Genomic DNA, 19,036 nt, shown 5'->3' with positions numbered 1-19,036 from the left:
CATACTACATATTTGAGGTGATAGTTAAAGGACTGAAATGTCCCTTGGAGCAACTCCTCAGGGTGAAAAGAAATCCAAAGCCACATTTATCACAGGTTCATAGACTGCCATCTGTAGGACTCCTGACAGAAGTTCAAATGAGGCGACACAGTGTGAACTGTTTGTTGACATGCAGCTGTTTCACAAAATAAGCCGACACACATTTTGTATATCCTCTAATGGCCTCTATTTTTTGTCAAGAATTAATCATAGCAGTGAGATTAGATGCAATTTGAAGACACAATTTCACTTTAGTATCCCCTTATCAAAGTAAGGATGAATGTTTTTTTTCATTGCAGTGATTTTAACATGCCACAGCAGCAGGGAATGAATCATGTTATCATTGACACCTGTGCTTTTCCTGCTTTGACAAGTCGAAATGTCTGTCACTCCTATGCTTTCCCAGTGTCTACATTAATCATAGCTACAGTAATCTTTCATTTCCAGTCACAGTATGATGAGCATGTGCACAGACTCCTGCTGACCTGAATGCTCACTTATTACATCCCATGTGATTCTGGCGCAGACACTTTGTTTATGGAAAAGAGGTGATATCCGGGTGTTAGATATCACACATACTCAACTCAAAAAGTGAAAGGCTTGCAAGAGAGCTGCAAATAAGGTGGCATATAGTCAGCAGCTGTACAGTAGGTTTGGGAGTTTATATTCATAAACTGAGCAGCTTCCTTTTTACGACTCCTCTGTCTCTCTTGTTTTTGCACGGATTTGTGATGGACTATAAGATAAAGAATAGTAATATATTGATAAATAGAGCTAATTTGCAGCTGTAGGGAAGCCTGTGAGCTGTGTAATTAAAATACTGTTGTTGATCATTTTCTGTTTTGCATGGATTAAATCATAAACCTTTGCAATCCCAGCTGCACCTGTGCATATATTAACCTGAAACTCAGCGTTTACTTTCTTTGCTCAATTTATGGGAGTAAAATTAGGATGTTTTTATCTATCCCTGCTTCTGCTGTCCACCCAGTGAAAAGTGAAAGTCTCCATTAGGACACAAGAGGCCGCTCTTGAGGTGAAAAGGGCGAAAGCCAGCGCAGTGGATTCCTCGTTTGACAGCAGGGGCTTGTTTTACAGCACAAAACAACAAGGATGAAGATTTCATGGGACGATGCGGCAACAGACATGATCGAGGAGACGTTAAGTTGAAAGGCCATCAGCTTTATCTCTATCTCCGGCTGTGCGCTACGAAACAAACGCCAGGCAACTTGAATATCGACTGAACTGCAGATGAATGTCTGTGCCTTAACTGCCCCTGCATTTGTTGTTGTTAGCCGCTAATGCTAACCATAGAAGTTCCGAGCTAGCTGGCCTAGCGTGCTAATGGTTAAAGCAAGGAAACGATAATTAGCCGCATATGTTTGATTTACTTAACGCTGTCCCGGCGAGTATGCTCGGCGTTTGGTAGCCGATGGAGCCAGCCAACCTCGGCTTCAGTAGTTCAAGAACTGCAGCTTTGGCTGAGCTTTTAAAGTACCAACCGTAGTAGTTACCTAGTTAGCTTACCAGTTAGCCACCACTACCCCTGGAAGAATGAGTAGAAAACACCATCATTTTAAAGGAGCCGAAGTCAGCTGCTGTGTGAAATACTTCCTGTTTGGATTCAACATTTTATTCTGGGTGAGTATATACAGTTTTTGTGTCATTTACCAGTCGGTACTGTAAGAAAAATAACGCTAATCCTGCTAACTGAAAGTCTCATTAAATATACAGGGAAAAGTTAGCTTAACGTTAGCACCGTTGGTGTTGGCGAATGTGAACTCAAATGATCTCCTGATCTTTGAGGCTACTATAAATGGATTAAATTAGTTTATCTCCTGCCATGTGTTGTTTGTGCTCTAATGTAATTGTTGTTTATATGTGGCAACTTGCGTAACAGATTAGCGTGTTTACTTGATTGAGGAAGTCACTAATTAATGTTTGGCGTGGGGAAAGTAGTCAGGTGTGCTTTAAGTCTTTGAAACATTCTTGTAAGGGCTTTAAAACATAAGCAAACCACTTATTCTCAAGTATTTTTCTTTACTGAGCAGTAGGCAGCTGTAAGTTTTCCTTTAAAGACACTGTAAATGTTCTCTGGTTGTGAGAGGCGAGTAGTGATGGTTTGGTTGGAGGAGACACACTGCCATAGACAAAAGCTGGGCAGATGTTAGTTTTTCTTCCTGCTCTGACTTGGCAGTGATGATTGGTACCATTGTGGTAAAGTTTGAGAAATGACACAAGTCTCATCTGTATTGTTAGGCCAGTGGCAAGTGAGCCCACAATCTCCCTCACAATGCCCCCCCCCATATTAATTTCTCCTCAGTCTGAAAAGTTCCTCTGTTGAGCCTCCTTCACCCCTCCCTCCTCACCCGTCTGCACTGCGTCTGTGTGCCTGGTGTATTATAAAGTCTGTGGGTGAAGGAATGGCGTGTCTGTGTGCCCCAGAGGGTCTTCCCACACACTGTTGGAAGGAAAAGGCCACACGGGTCTGAATACCACCCAGCCCTCCCCTTTTCAAGCACCCCCTTTTCACTCCCTCCACCACTATAGTGCTTGGGCTCTGTGGGACAGCATTGTTTCGCTCGCTCACACACCCACTAACGCACAAAGAGGAATAATGATAACAAAGACTTGAGGGGGGAGGACCGGGTGTGATTCTGTGTTTTCTCCCCTCGTATGCTTGTTCTGACGGACTCATCTGGCACATGGGATCCACATGCAACATGATCTCTTCATATTTCTTCTCCTTTAATCACCACCTCTTCTTTCCTTAACACTCCCCTTCAAGGTGTAGGAGTGTCACAATCTCTATAATTTTTTTGTGTGAAGCTGTGGTGATATGAACTGCCAAACATGTCACAAGTCAGAGCTTTTTTTTAAAGAGCAATGCACAAATCCATTTTACAATTGGCCTCACAAATGAAAAAGTTCTTGGTAATTCAATTGGACTGAGCAATCAACCGGGAAATATTGAGTCATAGGGCTGTAGTGTTGTGTCTGACTCATATTGTGTTCTTTCAGACTGTTTTGACACTCAGGCCAAGCTAACAGTCCTGTGTCTGCGCTCTCTGCGAAACTGTAGAACAAGTTCCAGCTCGCTGGCTGTTTCCTTTAATAATCGCTTGAAGATGTTCTCCCCTTGTCTCTGTGCTGCGAAACAGGATTTGACAGACAAGCTAGTGCATTGCTGAAATAGAGAGAGATGGGGTTTATTCTCCACAAATCAACCCATTTGTCTTTCCCATAGTGATCTTGTCAGGCTTGAAAACACTGCCTAAATTGAGACAGAATGCTTGTAAGACCCTAAATTTTGTGAACAAAATAGAGCAGTAAAGCCCAGTGCCTTCCTTTCTGTGTGAATTCCTCCAGCGCCCAGGCTTGCAGCTGTTGACAGCGAGATGCTCTCACCCAAGAACAACATACCTTCTCTCGTCCGTACAATAGACAAATTCCTCACATTCACCTAATTAATCATATTTTCTGCCTGAGCTGCTGAAATGTTTGGAAGCTCTGCATGCTGTAATTAAGAGCTTGTTAAGCTGTTACCAAGTTGCTGAGTTGGTTGGCTGCAGCTGTGTGGTATTAGCCAGCTGCAGCCAAAAGTGTCTAAAATGAACGCTGGGTTATCACCTCACAGGTGGACAGCTGTAAAGAAGCGTGAATGAGGCCATTTGAGGACACATCACTCAAGCTACATTTAGAGATAGACAGGGGCTCATGTTCCCACATGCTGTGTACACATGCATCTCTGATGTCGTTCAGAGAAAGCATAGTTGACATTGCCACGTAGTAGAGCTGAAATAATAAGTTAATCGATTAGTCATTCGACAAATTAATCATTTAAGTTGTTTTTCAGTCAAAAATGCTAAATGTGCTGGTTCCAGTTTCTTTAATCTGAGCATTTGATGCTTTTCGTTTACTTATGGGAATAATTGTTAGTTACACGCCTACTGTATAACATGCTAAACCTCCTGAACGCAGTTGATGTCTGTATCCAAGACAACGCACCAAATAACAGCTATTTTTCCTCTTTTCTAGTCTTATGTTTGAGGACAGATGTGTATGTTTTTCAGTTCAGTAGTGTTCACCCTTTCCCACAGATAAAATCAAATGTGAACAAGGAGGCAAAGTCCGCTCACAGGGAACTTTTCTTTTCTGATTCATTTTGATTTCTGTTCTGATACTCCATGTCAAGTGCAGTCTTATTTGGGTCTATACCATATGTGGATATATCTGGATACAAGATAAAAGCTTTGAACAGGACCTAACCTTCCCTCCCTCCTCCCTCCTAAAGCCTCAGCCTCGAGTGACCCAGTCAAGTCCAGATGCATTTTGGCAATGCAGCTTGTTTTAGTTTCATGCTGTTGTAATAAATCAGCCAGATTGATAGATTTATTTTGTGGTATCAAGTGTAGAATGCAAAATATGTGGAAGCTTCACATCATCTTTCCCCTGCTGGCAGTGCTGCTGATATCATATCATCAAGAATGGCTGTGTTCACACCGTTGGCCAAATTAGAGATTCAGCTTATTAGGGAGTCAACGAAAGGGCAGTCACACTCGAGTAAATCTATACCCTGTGTATTTGTGTGTGTCCAGGCAGCGTGGAGCTTGGTTTGTCTGCTAGTTAGTTGAGGTTAATGGGATCAGCTGGGCTTAGGGAGGCGTCTTCTCAAGTGTTGATAATCTCTCAGTCCACATGGAGAGGAGGCCCTCGCTCTGGGACACACACATCTTGCAGCAGCACTTGACAGTGGGATAACCTGAACAGCCCGATTTGAATAACGAGGCAGTTTCGGGGACATCGAGTTCTGGACTTTGTTTATTTGCTCAGTGATAAAAGCACATAGATTAGATAGAATGATAAAAATGAACAGAAGAAAGTCAAACAAATTACTCACTACAGCAGGTGAGATTTAAAGAAACAAATCCTGAGGGGGGTTTAAAGCATCTTGTCACTAAATAAACAGAAGCAATGAAGTATGAACTAAGCAAGAACAAACAAAGACGCAGCACTGTGCTTGGATTTATTGCTTAATTGCCGAGAGATACAAAGCAGACAAATGTGAGTCTCGTGTAAAATTAGCATCATTTTCTCTTTCATCTTATTCAAGTAACCACCACTGACTATCTGGAGGACATTTTAGTCTCAGGGTAGCATTGACAGAGTTTAGCACAGGTGGTGTGGTTCAATGCCACCGACTGACCTGAATTTGACTCTGGCTGCTCACACTGTGGGAAAAGTTGGATAAAAGGAAATAACGCAAGGACTGCACAAAGGCAGGTTCAGTTCGGTTTCAATGTATTCATTCAGTCAAATTCTACTTCAATCCAAACCTCATTGTCCCATGAGGGAAGTTTGGTTTACAGATAGGGCTTTAACAAGGCACATAATACAGAATATACTTAGATGTTGAATAGTGTGTTAGGCTTACACAGTAACAGACTTTTCACAACACAGCCTAGTGATGCTTAAAGGGAACAGTTGTCTTTTTTAGTGTGTGATCAAAAAGTAAAGACATTTTGCTTAAATTGACAACATATTAATCGTGACTTGCTGTCAATCATTGAGTATTTTTTAAGTAAAACTAATGAAACTATTCAGAAATAGCGGCAGACATAGTAAACCAAAATGACAGGGTACCAGGCATGATACTGCCATAGCTGTCTCCATTAATGTTGCCTTCAAGGTCACCTCAAGCTCTAGCAGGGGGAAATGCAACTTGACGTGCATTGAGGTATTTTTGACCGGAAATAATAACAAAATTGGCCATATAATAGAAGTATTTTTCTGATGTCTGGCTGGTGTTTTATTTTAGACGCACCAGAGTGAAAAAAGATTTTTTTTCTGTCTGCTTTGTTGGATAGTTCACAGTAGGGAGCAGGAAGGAGAGATGGAAAAAGAGACTTTGATGCGCCCATACTGAAGCACCAGGGTATTTTGCTATTGATGATTTGCAATTAGCCATAAGTAGTTTTGTGTGTTATTTTAGATGCCCATACTTTACACACAATACTGCATAATAACCTCCATGATACATGTCATCAGTCAGTTTGGGTTCTCTGCTCTTTGTCCTCTCTATGTTGCATGTCTACAGCTGTGGTATCACCAGAAATGTCTGCCTCCCTCACATTATATGGATACTTAATCCAAGCCATTCTTAATGATCTTTTGCTCCTTATGACAACTATAAATGTGTCCCAAGCGTGACAATGTTAGATATTAATCATGGTTACAGAAATGCGAGCTTTCATGTGAGACAGAGATAACACATCAAACTTTCATCATCTCTTCTTGATTTCCTGTTAAGGGCAGCGTTGTGCAAATGGGACACAAAGAACTTGTCAGTGGGCAGACATTTACTAGAAAATGTTTTTTTTCCCTTGTTATGCTGCAATAAGCAAAATTAGTACAACACCCTCAGTAGGATTGCAGCAGATCCTCATTTTAACACTTCATATCTGATGTTGGGAGTGGCATTATGCAGTTCATATAACAGTCATGTTGAGTAATAACTTGGCACCAAGTGTTCAAAATTCAAGCCATTTTGTTGCCCATTTGAAGGCGACTTACTGGTAATGAACTCTGAAAAGTTGAAAATCTAAGTGCTGCTTTAATGCAGTTTCGATTTTGGACTCTACGTCTCACTTGGAAAGAAGGTGCAAGCTCAGTTTAGCCTTTAGGTGCTCTTATGGACACTCTGTTGGGGGCTAATTCCTTAGAATGTTCCAGGCCCTGAATTTGAATGAAGGCAGAAAGAGAAATTGTAGCCAAGAACTTTTTATATCACACGTACAGGTGTCATGTTGTGCTGTCTTACTGTGATTGACAACGCTTGAGGTAATGACATCCAGACATGATTTTTTTTTTTCATTTGAAGATAAAGTAAAACTATTGCGTGTGCTGCCTAGTGCTCCCAACTGAAATGTTACCAAATACAACTTAAGCTTGTTGCATATCGTACATACTGCAACATGCTGTTCTCATTCATTGTTGGTACTTAAACTTATGAAAAGTAAAGCACTCACTGCACGTAACCGTGAGCCAGGAGGTTGTGATCATTTGACCTATGCACAGCAGGCTGTTCTCCATCATTTGAAAGACATTTAGAAGAAAGTCAGACGGTGTAGTGTAAAAAGGGAAGAAGTCTGTGTAGGGAGAAAGTTCGTGGCGGTGGACAGATCAAACAAACGCAAGACATTGACCCAAGAGATATTTTAATTTGTGTACATCATGTCACATCGTCACATAAGTACGTAACTTGACAACACCAAACGTGGCAGAACACAAAAACAACACAATACCTCCAAGATTAACATACGGAAGTGTTTTTCATAATAATGTTGGCTTACCCAAAGAGACATACCAAAATACTAATTGCTGAATCTGAATCCCTGTCATTGCCAAATTAAATTGTGTATTTACATTTTGATATAATAGAGAATAAATTTACCATTGTCCTGAATGTACATAGATTCCTTCAATAACAAAGTCTGTCTTAAGCTAGCGTCTATGTGTCAAAATGTCAAAATATACCACCTCTAATGTTCACAGTGTAGAATCAAAGAGTGCTGCCAACATTTAAAGATTTTCTTTAAACATTAAAATAGTTAAATAATGTTATATAATTATCCGTGATTAAGCTTTCACAACCAGTAATTATCCTCAATATCTAGAGGACTGCTCTATAATATTATACTTTAGATCGAGTTGCGTAATAGTAGTTTCCCTGCTATAAGGTGAGAGTTGTTTTCTCCGTCTTGTTTCTTTGCGCTCTCCGTTTAATCTACGTGGATTATTTAGAGTCAGAGGCTAAATGTTTAATTCTCCCACTCCGTCAGTCTAATCTCCCCTACCTGATCTCCACATGCTTACCTTGACTCTTCCCTCATGTCTCTTTCCAGCTGAAGCCACCACACCCTTCACTACAACCAGTTACATAACAACCAGGCAAACCGTGCAGCTGCCCTTCACAGTCACGGTGTTTTGCTTGGCATACCGTCACATTGTTGGTCTTGTTATGCGCCCTGACGGATTGCCATCAGTTTACCTGCTACCCCCGATTTAATCAGCTTCCCAACAATATGATTTAATCCAATTTCAATGGAGCTATTATATTTCAGGCTCTGCCGTTATAGTGTGCCTCAGTTAAGTTGATTACCATCCCAAATCTCTTAGGAATGACATTTTGTGGCAGCTAAGCAGTTGATTAGACAATAACATTATATGGGTAGAACCACATTACCAGGAAATGGGTGATTGTTACTGAATGCTTTCTGATTAGTATTATCTTGAAGTATTACTATTGTTTTTGAATTTTTTTTTACATAGGGTGGTCCAGTACCACCAGTATCACCTGGTGCTTTTCAAAGTCCCCCTGCATTCATCCATCCTTCACTGGGATGGGAGGCTAATGCCGAAGGGATTTTCCTTAACTCCCAGGATATCAGATCCTGCAGCCTCTCAAGCAGCTCAGTGCAATGACTCTAAGATGCTATAATCTACAGATGTAATGATTGTTCAGTCTATAGTAGGTTAAGACATCTTAGCAGAAGTTGGTTTTGTTTAAAGTTTCTGAAAGCCAATTTTCTCAATTAGCTTCTGTATATAAGTGATAGGTTCCACATGAACACACCGTTGTATGCATGTTTGAGAGGGTTATTTTCACTGAGAGATTTCTGTATTTGTGTGTTGACTGTGCTCTTGTAGCGTGTTGGATGTGGGTGAGGCTGTTGGAAAAAGGTGATGTCATGGATTACTATGGATCTATCAGAGACAATTGTTGGGTTGTTTGCGTATGTTGCCAGGGAGACACCCACTGTACATCAAATGTGATCAACCACACCCACGCAGTCCTGATAGACAGTTGTTTTGTCACAGAGCATGTTTTTTTCTATCTTTAATACTGGTTGATGCTTATTAAGTCTCAGATCTTTGATTTCGTCAACATTTGACTGCTGCTCTCCGTCTGACAGTAATTCCTCTTCTGTGTGCTTTGTTTTACAGTTACTAGGAGCCGCATTCTTGGGCATAGGCCTGTGGGCATGGGCGGAGAAGGTAAGTATAAACACATGCACGCAAACACGCACTGCCGAAGTAAAGCATAATTGCCTCAACAGCATAGCTAAAATTCTTCTCCATATTCCGGCGGGAATAAGCTGGAAATACAATTTGCAGGAGGGAGTTTAGATGAAAACAGGGCTTTTGAGAGAAGTGGCGTGGAAAATAAAGGCACTATTCCTGTAATGCTTTGTAGCACTTAAAGGCATGCTACTCTATAATGGTTCTGGTAAACATGCCATGGTCGTCTAAGGAAATGATTTATGTTGCTGCATCTTAAGTGTGATTTGTGACTGTTGAAGTGTTGTTCGATATGTTTTTCCAATAGTTGCAGAGTTGAACAGAAGCTAGTGAAAGGCACAGCTACAAACAAGGAGCCATAAAGCCAAAATTATGAACTCATTTGACTCATAGCCACCGGGAGTTCAATGCTTTTGCAAAGGTGTCACAGAATAAGTGCATCAAATTAGCATGGGAACTGGTTACTGTTTATTTTCCACAGTATACCAGCTACAAACTTCAGGTGCTCCCAATAACCTCTCATGTGCAGTGGATCATGGCCACATTCAAAACTTCCAATTGAGTTAACAGTCAATTTGTTCATTAATTAGCTAGAAATTGTACCAGTCTGTTCAGTAAATGCTGCACCAGCGTGGAAGCATGTACTGATTAGTAACGTCTGGTCATGAACTCTGCGCAAATAGGCCTGCACCGGAGTACCTTGGTGGAACGGCGTGAATAATTTAAAGGGATTAGGCCGCATGATGAATAGCGGGTACTGCAAAGGCATAATGGTGAGTTTGGGTCTCAGTGACTAAGATGATTAGTTTCTAGACTGCTGCGTTCAGCCAGACTACACTGTTTCTGGGCTTCATGCTTAAATTCAAATGAAGGCACTTTGTTCTGCATGAGTGCCATAAAAACACAAGAATGCAGTTATGCCTCTGTCCTATAGCTGTCCCTAAGCTCAGTGCAGTGGGAGCTTAACTTAAGCAGTATGAGATTTCAGCTTCTTGGGCTTTAGCTGCAAGTGTTTGACATGTGCACTATATGTGAGAGGCAGAAAGAATGTCAGAACTGAGAGCAGGTGCCCTCATTTACAGACCTTGGTGGCACCTCTTTCAAGATGGGTGAGAAATACAGAAAGAGGTGTTGAGAGATCATGCATGAAACAGAACTGGCATTATGTTAAAGAGTTTTTTTCTCACAACCTGCAGCCTCCTCCTTATGTGCTGCCGTGTGACATTGACTCATCTCACAGTGAGCCCACTCTTAGGCGTCAGGGTGTCATTTCTGTTTGTCAATGCGAGGCATAATGCAGACCAGAGACTGACAGGAAAACATGTTGGACACACTACGGCCTCGGGGCTGTGAGGGCAGGATGCGCGGAGAGGATAGACAGATGTGTTTGTGAATGTTTGCTCTGAACTGTGCCTCTTATGGTAAAAGTTGCTTGTTTCACAGACAGAAAATCTGCTGGAGTGAAATTGTGTTGTAGATAAATTGATAAAAAATAAAAAAAAAAAACCTCAGGGGATTTATTATTTTGTTTAGAAAGCAACACACTTGATAGATACTGTTCTTATCAAATAACAGTATTTCTGCTGTGCTTCTGCATCTCTGAACAGGGCAACCCCAGCTGGCCTCTTGGCATTAGTTACATTCTCGTCCATTTCTCTTTGATATCACAATCTCTTTTCAAGGTTAACTACGTGTTTTTGTTGAGAGAGGACTTTTGCTGGGACCTTGTAATAGAGATAGTAAGGTTTGATTTTTTTGAAGTATTACAGTCAGAATTTTAACAGCGTTCTTTTGTCTTTTTTTCTTTACCCTCAGGGCGTGCTGTCCAATCTGTCATCCATCACAGACCTAGGGGGCTTCGACCCTGTGTGGCTCTTCATCGTCGTAGGAGGGGTCATGTTCATCCTGGGCTTTGCCGGCTGCATTGGAGCGCTCAGAGAGAACACCTCCCTGCTTAAATTTGTAAGCCATCTCCCGACTTCCTGAGCACAGACACCATTCCAGCCACTTCACACCCCTTTAAATTCTGCAGTTCACACCAGAGCTGAGGCTGTCACTACAGCAGGTGTCACTTTGACTCATCCGAGCCAAATGCTATGGTTGGTTGCATGGCACCAATACACGTTATCTCATCACAAAACCAAGTTCTGTTTCATTAGAAACACTGATCCGTGCCTCATAAGTCACCAAAACATTTTATCTCTGTCAAAATAATATTTTCCTCACCACCACTTCTTGGTTTTGTCTTTTGATCTGAAAAAAAAATCTCAGGGCCCTATTTATATGATCTATAGCACATAGTCTAAAGTGCACGGCACAGGTTCATTTAGAGCATGTCCAACTCCACTTTGCTAATTAAACATTGCATAATCTTGGCGTGAAGTAAGGTGCAAGGAGCAAAGGTGTTGTATTTAGTCCCTTAATTAATCATTTTAACCAAACAGAGTATCATCTCCCGTTCCCCTTAACAACCAGGTGTGCCTGCCCCTGGTGTGTTCGGTAAATTGGAGAAGCAAGCGGTTTCCTGCTGAGAGTAATGCAGTAAGAGCAGAAATGTTTCTGCAGTAAACAATGCTGGGACATTTAAGCAGTAGTTCGCTTCTGAAATAATCCACAAAGGTAGACTTCTCCTCATGCATAAATGCACACACAACTTTCTTAATGTGGAGTCACACAGCAGCTCTGCAGCTCTGCTCTGGTCTTTGCTATGTTCACATTTCAGAGAACAATTAATTATTGTTTTCCTCATTAATGATGTATTATTTCACTCACCCGCAGCCCATCTGCACATCCCTGTGTGAGTAACAAACAGTGTGCAAGTGTTGTGTACTGGCTTATGAAGGCACATCTTACTATCTCAGTAACATGCCCTTTAAATAGCAGGAAAATACTGCACCATTGATTTTTACACCAGGTTTTTGTTGATCAGTGGTGCAATGCCTTCCTGCTACCTCAGAATAGCCACACCTCGTTTTAAAACCTACATGCCCATGGGAGCACAGATGGGTGCAACTTGCACAACGTGGGTGCCGGCTGTGAAAATAACAACTGCATCTGCATCAATCTGAAACTAGTGATGATAGTAGCTCTGTGCCCTAATAAATATTCAGAAGCCCAAAGCCATGACACCACAATTTTGGGAGTTTTGTTTGGGCTCAGCTATATTGATAACTGCACGTGACTGACGGAGACAAACCTGCCTTGTTGCTGGCTGCGATTCTGAGTAGCTATTAACTCCAGCCGATGTCCATTAGCAGCAGTAAGTCAGGCGTCAGAGCGAGGAGCTAATGTGGCTTTTGTGCATTTATCATCAGCCCAGTCTCCTCCTACATTTACTGTAAAGGGATGATATAACGGCACCTTTGGGACTGCGGTCTTTGTTGCCACACTCACTCAGCAAGTCAGGAGAGGCCTTACAACCAGACCTGCACAAGGACATTACATCAGTGACATTGTCCTTTTAATTATAAAAATAATGCTAGAAATAATATTGTTAGAGTTCTGATCCTTTAGAAAACAGGATTCTCTTTGATTCTCTTTGACACACCCAGATTCCCCAATTGAAGTGACAGATTTATTGTTTTCTGCTTGTGTGTTTATTGTTTGTGTATGTCATGTACTTTCCAGTTTTCTGTGTTCCTGGGTTTGATCTTCTTCTTGGAGCTGACTGCGGGGATCCTCGCCTTTGTCTTTAAAGACTGGATCAAAGACCAGCTCAACTTTTTCATCAACAATAATGTCAAGGCCTACCGTGATGACATCGACTTGCAGAATCTCATTGACTTTGCCCAGGAATATGTGAGTCCACACCTACTGACTGAAATTCTATGTCACTTACAGTAAAAACTCCAACTTCCTTAAAAAAGCTCATGTTTCCTGGCTGGAATAAGTCACTCCCTTGTCTAGAAATTTTATTGTTTATATGAGTTTCAAAGCTGATCTTAAATCAGCTCAGTTCTGGGCAGAGAGGAGACTGAGTCAGCCAATGCAGTTGTGGCGTAAATCTCATGATTAATGTGATTGTATTTCCCTCGAATGATTATCCAATTATATGAATGAGACAGTGGAGATAATTGGGTCCCGTGTGTAAACACTGGGCTCTGTGATGACGTACTGTAAAGGCGATTAGATCCACTGTTGTGTCGCCACTTGTGTCTCACTATCTGTGGTTGCTACCAGCCACAGTAAGCTGGCTACCCACCCACGCTGACCTGAGTGTGGGTGGGTCTGAAGAGCTGTTTCAAGACCAGATCACAGAAGATAAATCTGTCTATTAACTAGAGCTGGCTGCTTGATCTCTGCCTGTTGTTGCTGTGTCTCAGTGGTCATGCTGTGGAGCTCACGGGCCCGACGACTGGAACCTGAACATCTACTTCAACTGCACTGAGCTGAACCCCAGTAGGGAGCGCTGTGGAGTCCCCTTCTCCTGCTGTGTCAAAGACCCTGCAGTGAGTCATTCAATCATAATAATGCATGATTATTTGGGCATAATTGTATGTCATGGTTTGAATTCATTATCTAGTATTGAGCTGTAACTAAAAGTCAAGCAACAGAAAATTCAATTTCAAATATCTTGATAACTGAATAAAGGTTTTAGTCATTTTTTAAAGCAAAAATGTCATTTTCTGGTTTCAGCTCTCAAACGTTAAGATTTGATGCTTTTGTAATATATATGAAACTATGCTAATTAGGAATGTGACAATGTATTGAATTTTGCAATATCACAATAAAAAAATGTCTCAGTGCCATTGTGGAACTGTGACAAAAGCCCCGTTTCCACCGAGCAATACGGCGTGGTTCAGTTCAGCTTGGTATGCTTTTTTTCTGTTTCCACTGAAAAGTTGTGCATAGTACCAATAGAACCGTTTTGTACAGTCCCCATTTTCGGCACCCCTTCTTTTGGGGTATCTCGCATACAGATATGGTACTAAGAGGTGGAGCAGTGAACACTGCAGTTCGTTGATTGGTCAGTAGCAGGCGGGCCAAGTTGTGGCTTCACTCAAGTTTTATACATTAGTAGACTGTAACTATAAAATGAAAGGATGTTTTGCTGCCTCTTCCAGCAGCTGGAGTCGGAGAAAAAAATAACTTAATTCACTGGGCCGACCGCCGGCAACTTGTAAGGTGGAGCGTTTACTTGTAATGTTACTCAATGCACGAAGGCAGAGCGCTGTTCCTGTGCGCTACAGCAACACTAAACCCCTGAGCTTGTCTGAGAAGGACTAAATGCGCAAACCCACTAATTTTAAGTATTCCATGGAGAGAGACTCTCACTGCAGCCTGTTTCATTTTGTTCTGAAAATGTCGACGTGCAACCTCGTTCTGTGGACGATAAACAAGGTGCAGACTTCCCTCCGTGTCAGGGGTAATGAGGAAATACAGTGCGTGTTGGACGGAGCAGTGAGTGACGCCAGCCCCGCCCACATTTAAGGGTACCATTTGCAGTGGAAATGCTAGGGTCTAGGCACCATGTCTGAAGGGTTACTTTTCGTTCCAAAATGTTGTACTTCTGCTCCTTGTTAAATAAACAGTATTGTTTTTTTAACAGCAGTGGGCACAGTTTTTAACAGCAGTGGGCACTCATATTAGTTGAGAAGACAACTCCTGTGCATGCAAGCCAAGCACTGATAACTGGCGTCTTCACAGAGACAGGCTCAGACCCAATAAAAAAATGGTTAATGAAGTAGATGAATGTGGCAGACAACGACAAAATGAATAGTTTATATGAAGAAAAAAAAATGCTGTACAAGGACATTTTATCAAGTCATCAGTTTTCTTAGTTTTTTAATATTGTGATAAATATATCATGAACTTTTTATTGTGATACTATTGAACGGCAAGTTTTTGGTTTCGTTACATCCCTACTGAATATCTTTTGTATTTGTTAGACAAAGCCATTAATCACGAAAATAATCTGCAGATTAACTGATAATGAAAGTTGGAGTAGCTACTAGAAAATAGTTGAAAAAGGACAAGAAATAGTACTAAAGAATGTTTTTGGCTTTTAAATTAAAGTGACTCAGATATATAGCCATTATTCTGGAGTTAATCTCCAAAACAGTCAGTTCTTTCTTTATTTCTTGTCACTCAGAGTTAAAATCAGTCATTCAGCATCTCAGACACAGTGACCAGTCGCTGGAATGGTGAGCTCACATTTTTGTGTTTGTCTTTCAGGAGGATGTCATTAACACGCAGTGTGGTTATGATGTTCGGCTTCAAGGGGTTTGTATCTCTTTATAAATCTCTACCACGTTCTATGTACTTGACCCTATATTTATTCAACTTCACTCTCCAATTATTTTCTTGTCATGACCTCACTCTCTGAAAATGTATGTTTTAACTTTCTCAAATAAATCTATATAATTTAAAAAGTCTAATAATATTATAGCAGTTTAACAGAGCCAGTTCTTACTCACGGTACAGTCAGTGGCAGTAGTGGAGCATGATTTGCAGGCAGTGCCAGCGTTTCAGCTTAAAATGACGGTGGAGCTGCTGAGTGGAATTACTCCTGAGGGCGAGTTGATGGACAGGCTGCAAACCTGTTTGATTGAAACAATCTAAGCAGTTGGGGAGGGTGGAATGGCAATCAGATTCATTTGTATTGGGCTTGATTGCTTGACTCACCCCCCGAGTAAAAATGAATTAATGGTTTAAATAAACTACTGAATGGAGCCAATTGCATTTAGATTTTATAGCATCTTTATTTAACCTTCTTGATTGAAAAGTTCCTTTTTTAATAGCACACAAAATGTGCACCCAGAAACAGTCGGCCAACGCAGCAGGCACAGGGAGTGTATAGGGTTAAGTTGTACACAGGCTCCTCTTTCGTGCTTCTTGCCTTAATAACAGATTGTTCTTCTAACAGGGATAATTAGGCTCCAGTTATAGCCTAGAGAGCAGCCTTACTACACTCTGTAATTGGCGACTCAGTGGGTTATGCCAGTCCGTTCCCTTTTCCTCTGTGTGTGGGTGTGGTGGTTATAACTCACTGCACTGCAGTCAGAAAGATTGCTGTTGCTAGGCGCACTGCAATACAGTGAACCACCTGCCACTGAGTTGGTATGAATTAATTTTCTCTGTGTGCTCTTCTGCTAACGCCCTGGCCATTGACATTGTGCTGAAACCATCAGTGATGTGCAGTAAGTTCCTGTGCAGCTTGTTTATGGAGTGCAGGCTGAGGAAGAGGAAGAGCAGGAGACATGGGGAGGACAGCAGCACAGAAAAGGCAGAGGGCTGAAATAGCTTCAGAGGAAGTTCACAGCCAGAACAACATAGTGTTTCCTGCTTTTTTATTGGCCGCCAAGGGGCTCTCTTTACCTCCCATTGGTCGCGAGCTAGCTTTCAGCTTTTGCAAGAGAACAAAGGGTTCGCCTGGTTGACTTGTCATGAAGAGCAACAAAGAGAGCATTGTATAGGCTCCTGTTCACACCCATTCTCACTCCCCCATTTGAGCGTCTTTGCAGCTCTAAATTACACCTTTTTATGTCTATCTCTGAATAGAGCGTGTTCATCATCATGTGAATCAGAAAACACAAACAGCCATCTGTCCGGCAGCAGGAAACAACCTCTGCCTGTTTGCTCAGTCCTGACAGGGTCCTCCGAGAAACTGAATACACCGCCTTGATATTTTCTATGATGTCCAGACACTGACACGTTGTAATCTAAGAGTGACTCAGCTATCAGTATCTCCCTGTGCCCTCCTCGGAAGCACAGGAGTCAGTGGGCAAAATGCTATCTGTTCTACTTGTTTTGTTCAGCATTAGTCATAGGTCAGAGTTCTGATGTGTGTTTAAATCCTGCTAAAGGTCAGTGTCCTCCCTGAGAGCTGCTCATTTGAATGTGATTTTAAAAAACAATTTATTCACTTTTAATTTTAATTTACTCCTAATCTGTCATTTTTTTAATAGGACCTGGACCGGCAGAAATATATTTACACTAAGGGCTGCGTGGGACAGTTTGAGAAGTGGCTTCAGGACAACCTGATTATTGTAGCTGGAATCTTTGTTGGTATTGCACTTTTACAGGTGAGAGGTTCTTGTTTGTTGATCAGTTTTCTTGCAAACATTTACATGATGAAACCGAGTGCATTTGAAATGAGGTGTTTACCTAAAACTAACAGTATGTCTGGCTTGTTAGTTTGTATCATCACTGCCATCTGGTGGTGACAGCCAGTAACATCAAGCAAACCCCTGCAATACAGCAGTCTGCTCTGTTTAAAAAAAACTGTAACATGCTGTATCTGGGGGTTTTTTCTGTAAGTATTACTTGACCTAACGTCCTGTGTGATTTCATCCTTAGATTTTTGGTATCTGCCTCGCTCAAAACCTCGTGAGCGACGTCAAAGCTGTCAAAGCCAACTGGTGACAGGAGAGGTGATGTGAGGGAGCCCTGCCCCGCCCCTCAAGCCCAGCCAGGTCAACGCAGCACACAAAGAGTCCCGTCCAGCTAAAGATGGAGAGCCGAGAAACCTTCTGTCTACTTTGCCATTGAGCTAAGCAGCACATACGCACTCTCACACTTGCATACGTGCAGACACAAAGAGTTTACTTCCCTGTTTGTATGTGACACTTGAATGGGGAGACGAATATCCCACACAAACCAAACAGTCAAAACTTTGTTTACCACTCATCTGGGATTTTAACCCAAATATACAGAGGACGGTCCTGCCTACTACATAGTTAGATTTTTTTTCCTGTTTCCTCTGATTCTGTTCTGTGGACGTGTATTTCTGGGGCGCGGTTGCACAAGGACTCCTGACAGCTGGGAGATTGGAAGCCATGGATGAAGCATAAAAACAAAAACAATAGCAAAGGGACAATAAAGTCTCTTTTTTTAGGTCAAGCGTCACATTGTCACAGAGCCTCTGCCCACTCAGTGAGGGGCTGAACATCTTCTACAAAACAGCCTGTTTTTAACGTGCTTGTCCCCACTTCCTGCTGTAGGGAATTGTGGGCGGCTGGCCGGGCCGGCCAACAAACACATGGATTCCCTCTGCGTGTCATTTCTTCTCTCTCCATCGTGACCTTTTATGACCACTGAAAAGACTTTGAACACTGGCTGGTCAAGTCTGCAACTTCATATTAATTCAGGAGATTTAAATTCTTACTCAAAATGTAAAAAAAAAAAAAAAAAGTGCCATTAACTTCCGGTGATATTTTTGTCTCCTTCCTGTTCTCTACATGGAATTTCTGCACCCCGCCCCACAGTACCTCAGGGCATGGCCGAAAATGTACGAGTTCTGCCACCGGTTAAAAGCATATCTATTTTTTTTCCATCCATGTCTGTTGAATTTAAGTAGACTAACTTAATGCAGAAAACACTGACAGTTCCTCGAAAGTCGCCCTGTTAGCCCTGCAGTGATTGTATTATCCATAGATTTACTGAAGGATGTTGTATTGTATTATATGGAATGACCTGGTGTGGTTAGGATCGTAGTTCTATGCTATACAGGGACAAAGGGTTTATGATAGCTGAGATTGTTGTTTATTTCTGAGCATCCCTCAGGCACATGGGATTGCTGGTTTGGGGCCTTTTTTACTTGACTTATGTTACCACATTTGTCTTACATTTTGTCCTTTTACATATTGAAAATGAGAATATTTGTCTGTTTAAAGATGTCCTCTATTCATCCTTTATTTCCTGTCCTTTCATAGACACAGATTTTTAATCTGGGTTCATTGTTTGACTTCACCAGGCACCTGTTTTACCTCCGACCCATCAGTCAGCTGAGAAATAGCAATTTATTGTTGATGTTGTTAGCAGTCCAAATGGAGACCAAATAATAGCAGCTGGCCACAAGCTAACTGCCAAGGTTTTGTCTGGCTATAATTGTGATTTTATTAGGAATGCCAAGAATAACAAAAAGCATTTCTACATAGCCAAAATGTGAATTTATTGTCCCTTTTATGTGGGAAAGTGC

The 19,036-nt window shown here is 41.6% G+C and overlaps 1 protein-coding gene across 1 annotated transcript; it reads left to right on the top strand.

Annotated features, from left to right (window-relative positions):
* Positions 1 to 1,441: 1,441 nt before the first annotated feature.
* Positions 1,442 to 18,250, top strand: tspan17 (tetraspanin 17). The gene is made up of 8 exons (XM_033633091.2): positions 1,442 to 1,677; positions 9,043 to 9,093; positions 10,933 to 11,079; positions 12,745 to 12,915; positions 13,440 to 13,565; positions 15,292 to 15,339; positions 17,025 to 17,141; positions 17,416 to 18,250. The coding sequence occupies exons 1-8, from the start codon at positions 1,591 to 1,593 to the stop codon at positions 17,479 to 17,481; spliced, it is 813 nt and encodes a 270-aa protein (XP_033488982.1). The 5' UTR covers positions 1,442 to 1,590; the 3' UTR covers positions 17,482 to 18,250.
* Positions 18,251 to 19,036: the final 786 nt, after the last annotated feature.

This window comes from Epinephelus lanceolatus, chromosome 7, assembly GCF_041903045.1.
Source record: "Epinephelus lanceolatus isolate andai-2023 chromosome 7, ASM4190304v1, whole genome shotgun sequence".
In the NCBI taxonomy this organism is placed as follows: Eukaryota; Metazoa; Chordata; class Actinopteri; order Perciformes; family Serranidae; genus Epinephelus; species Epinephelus lanceolatus.
Note: the sequence above shows the minus strand (reverse complement) of the source record. Positions and strands in the feature narration are given on the sequence as shown.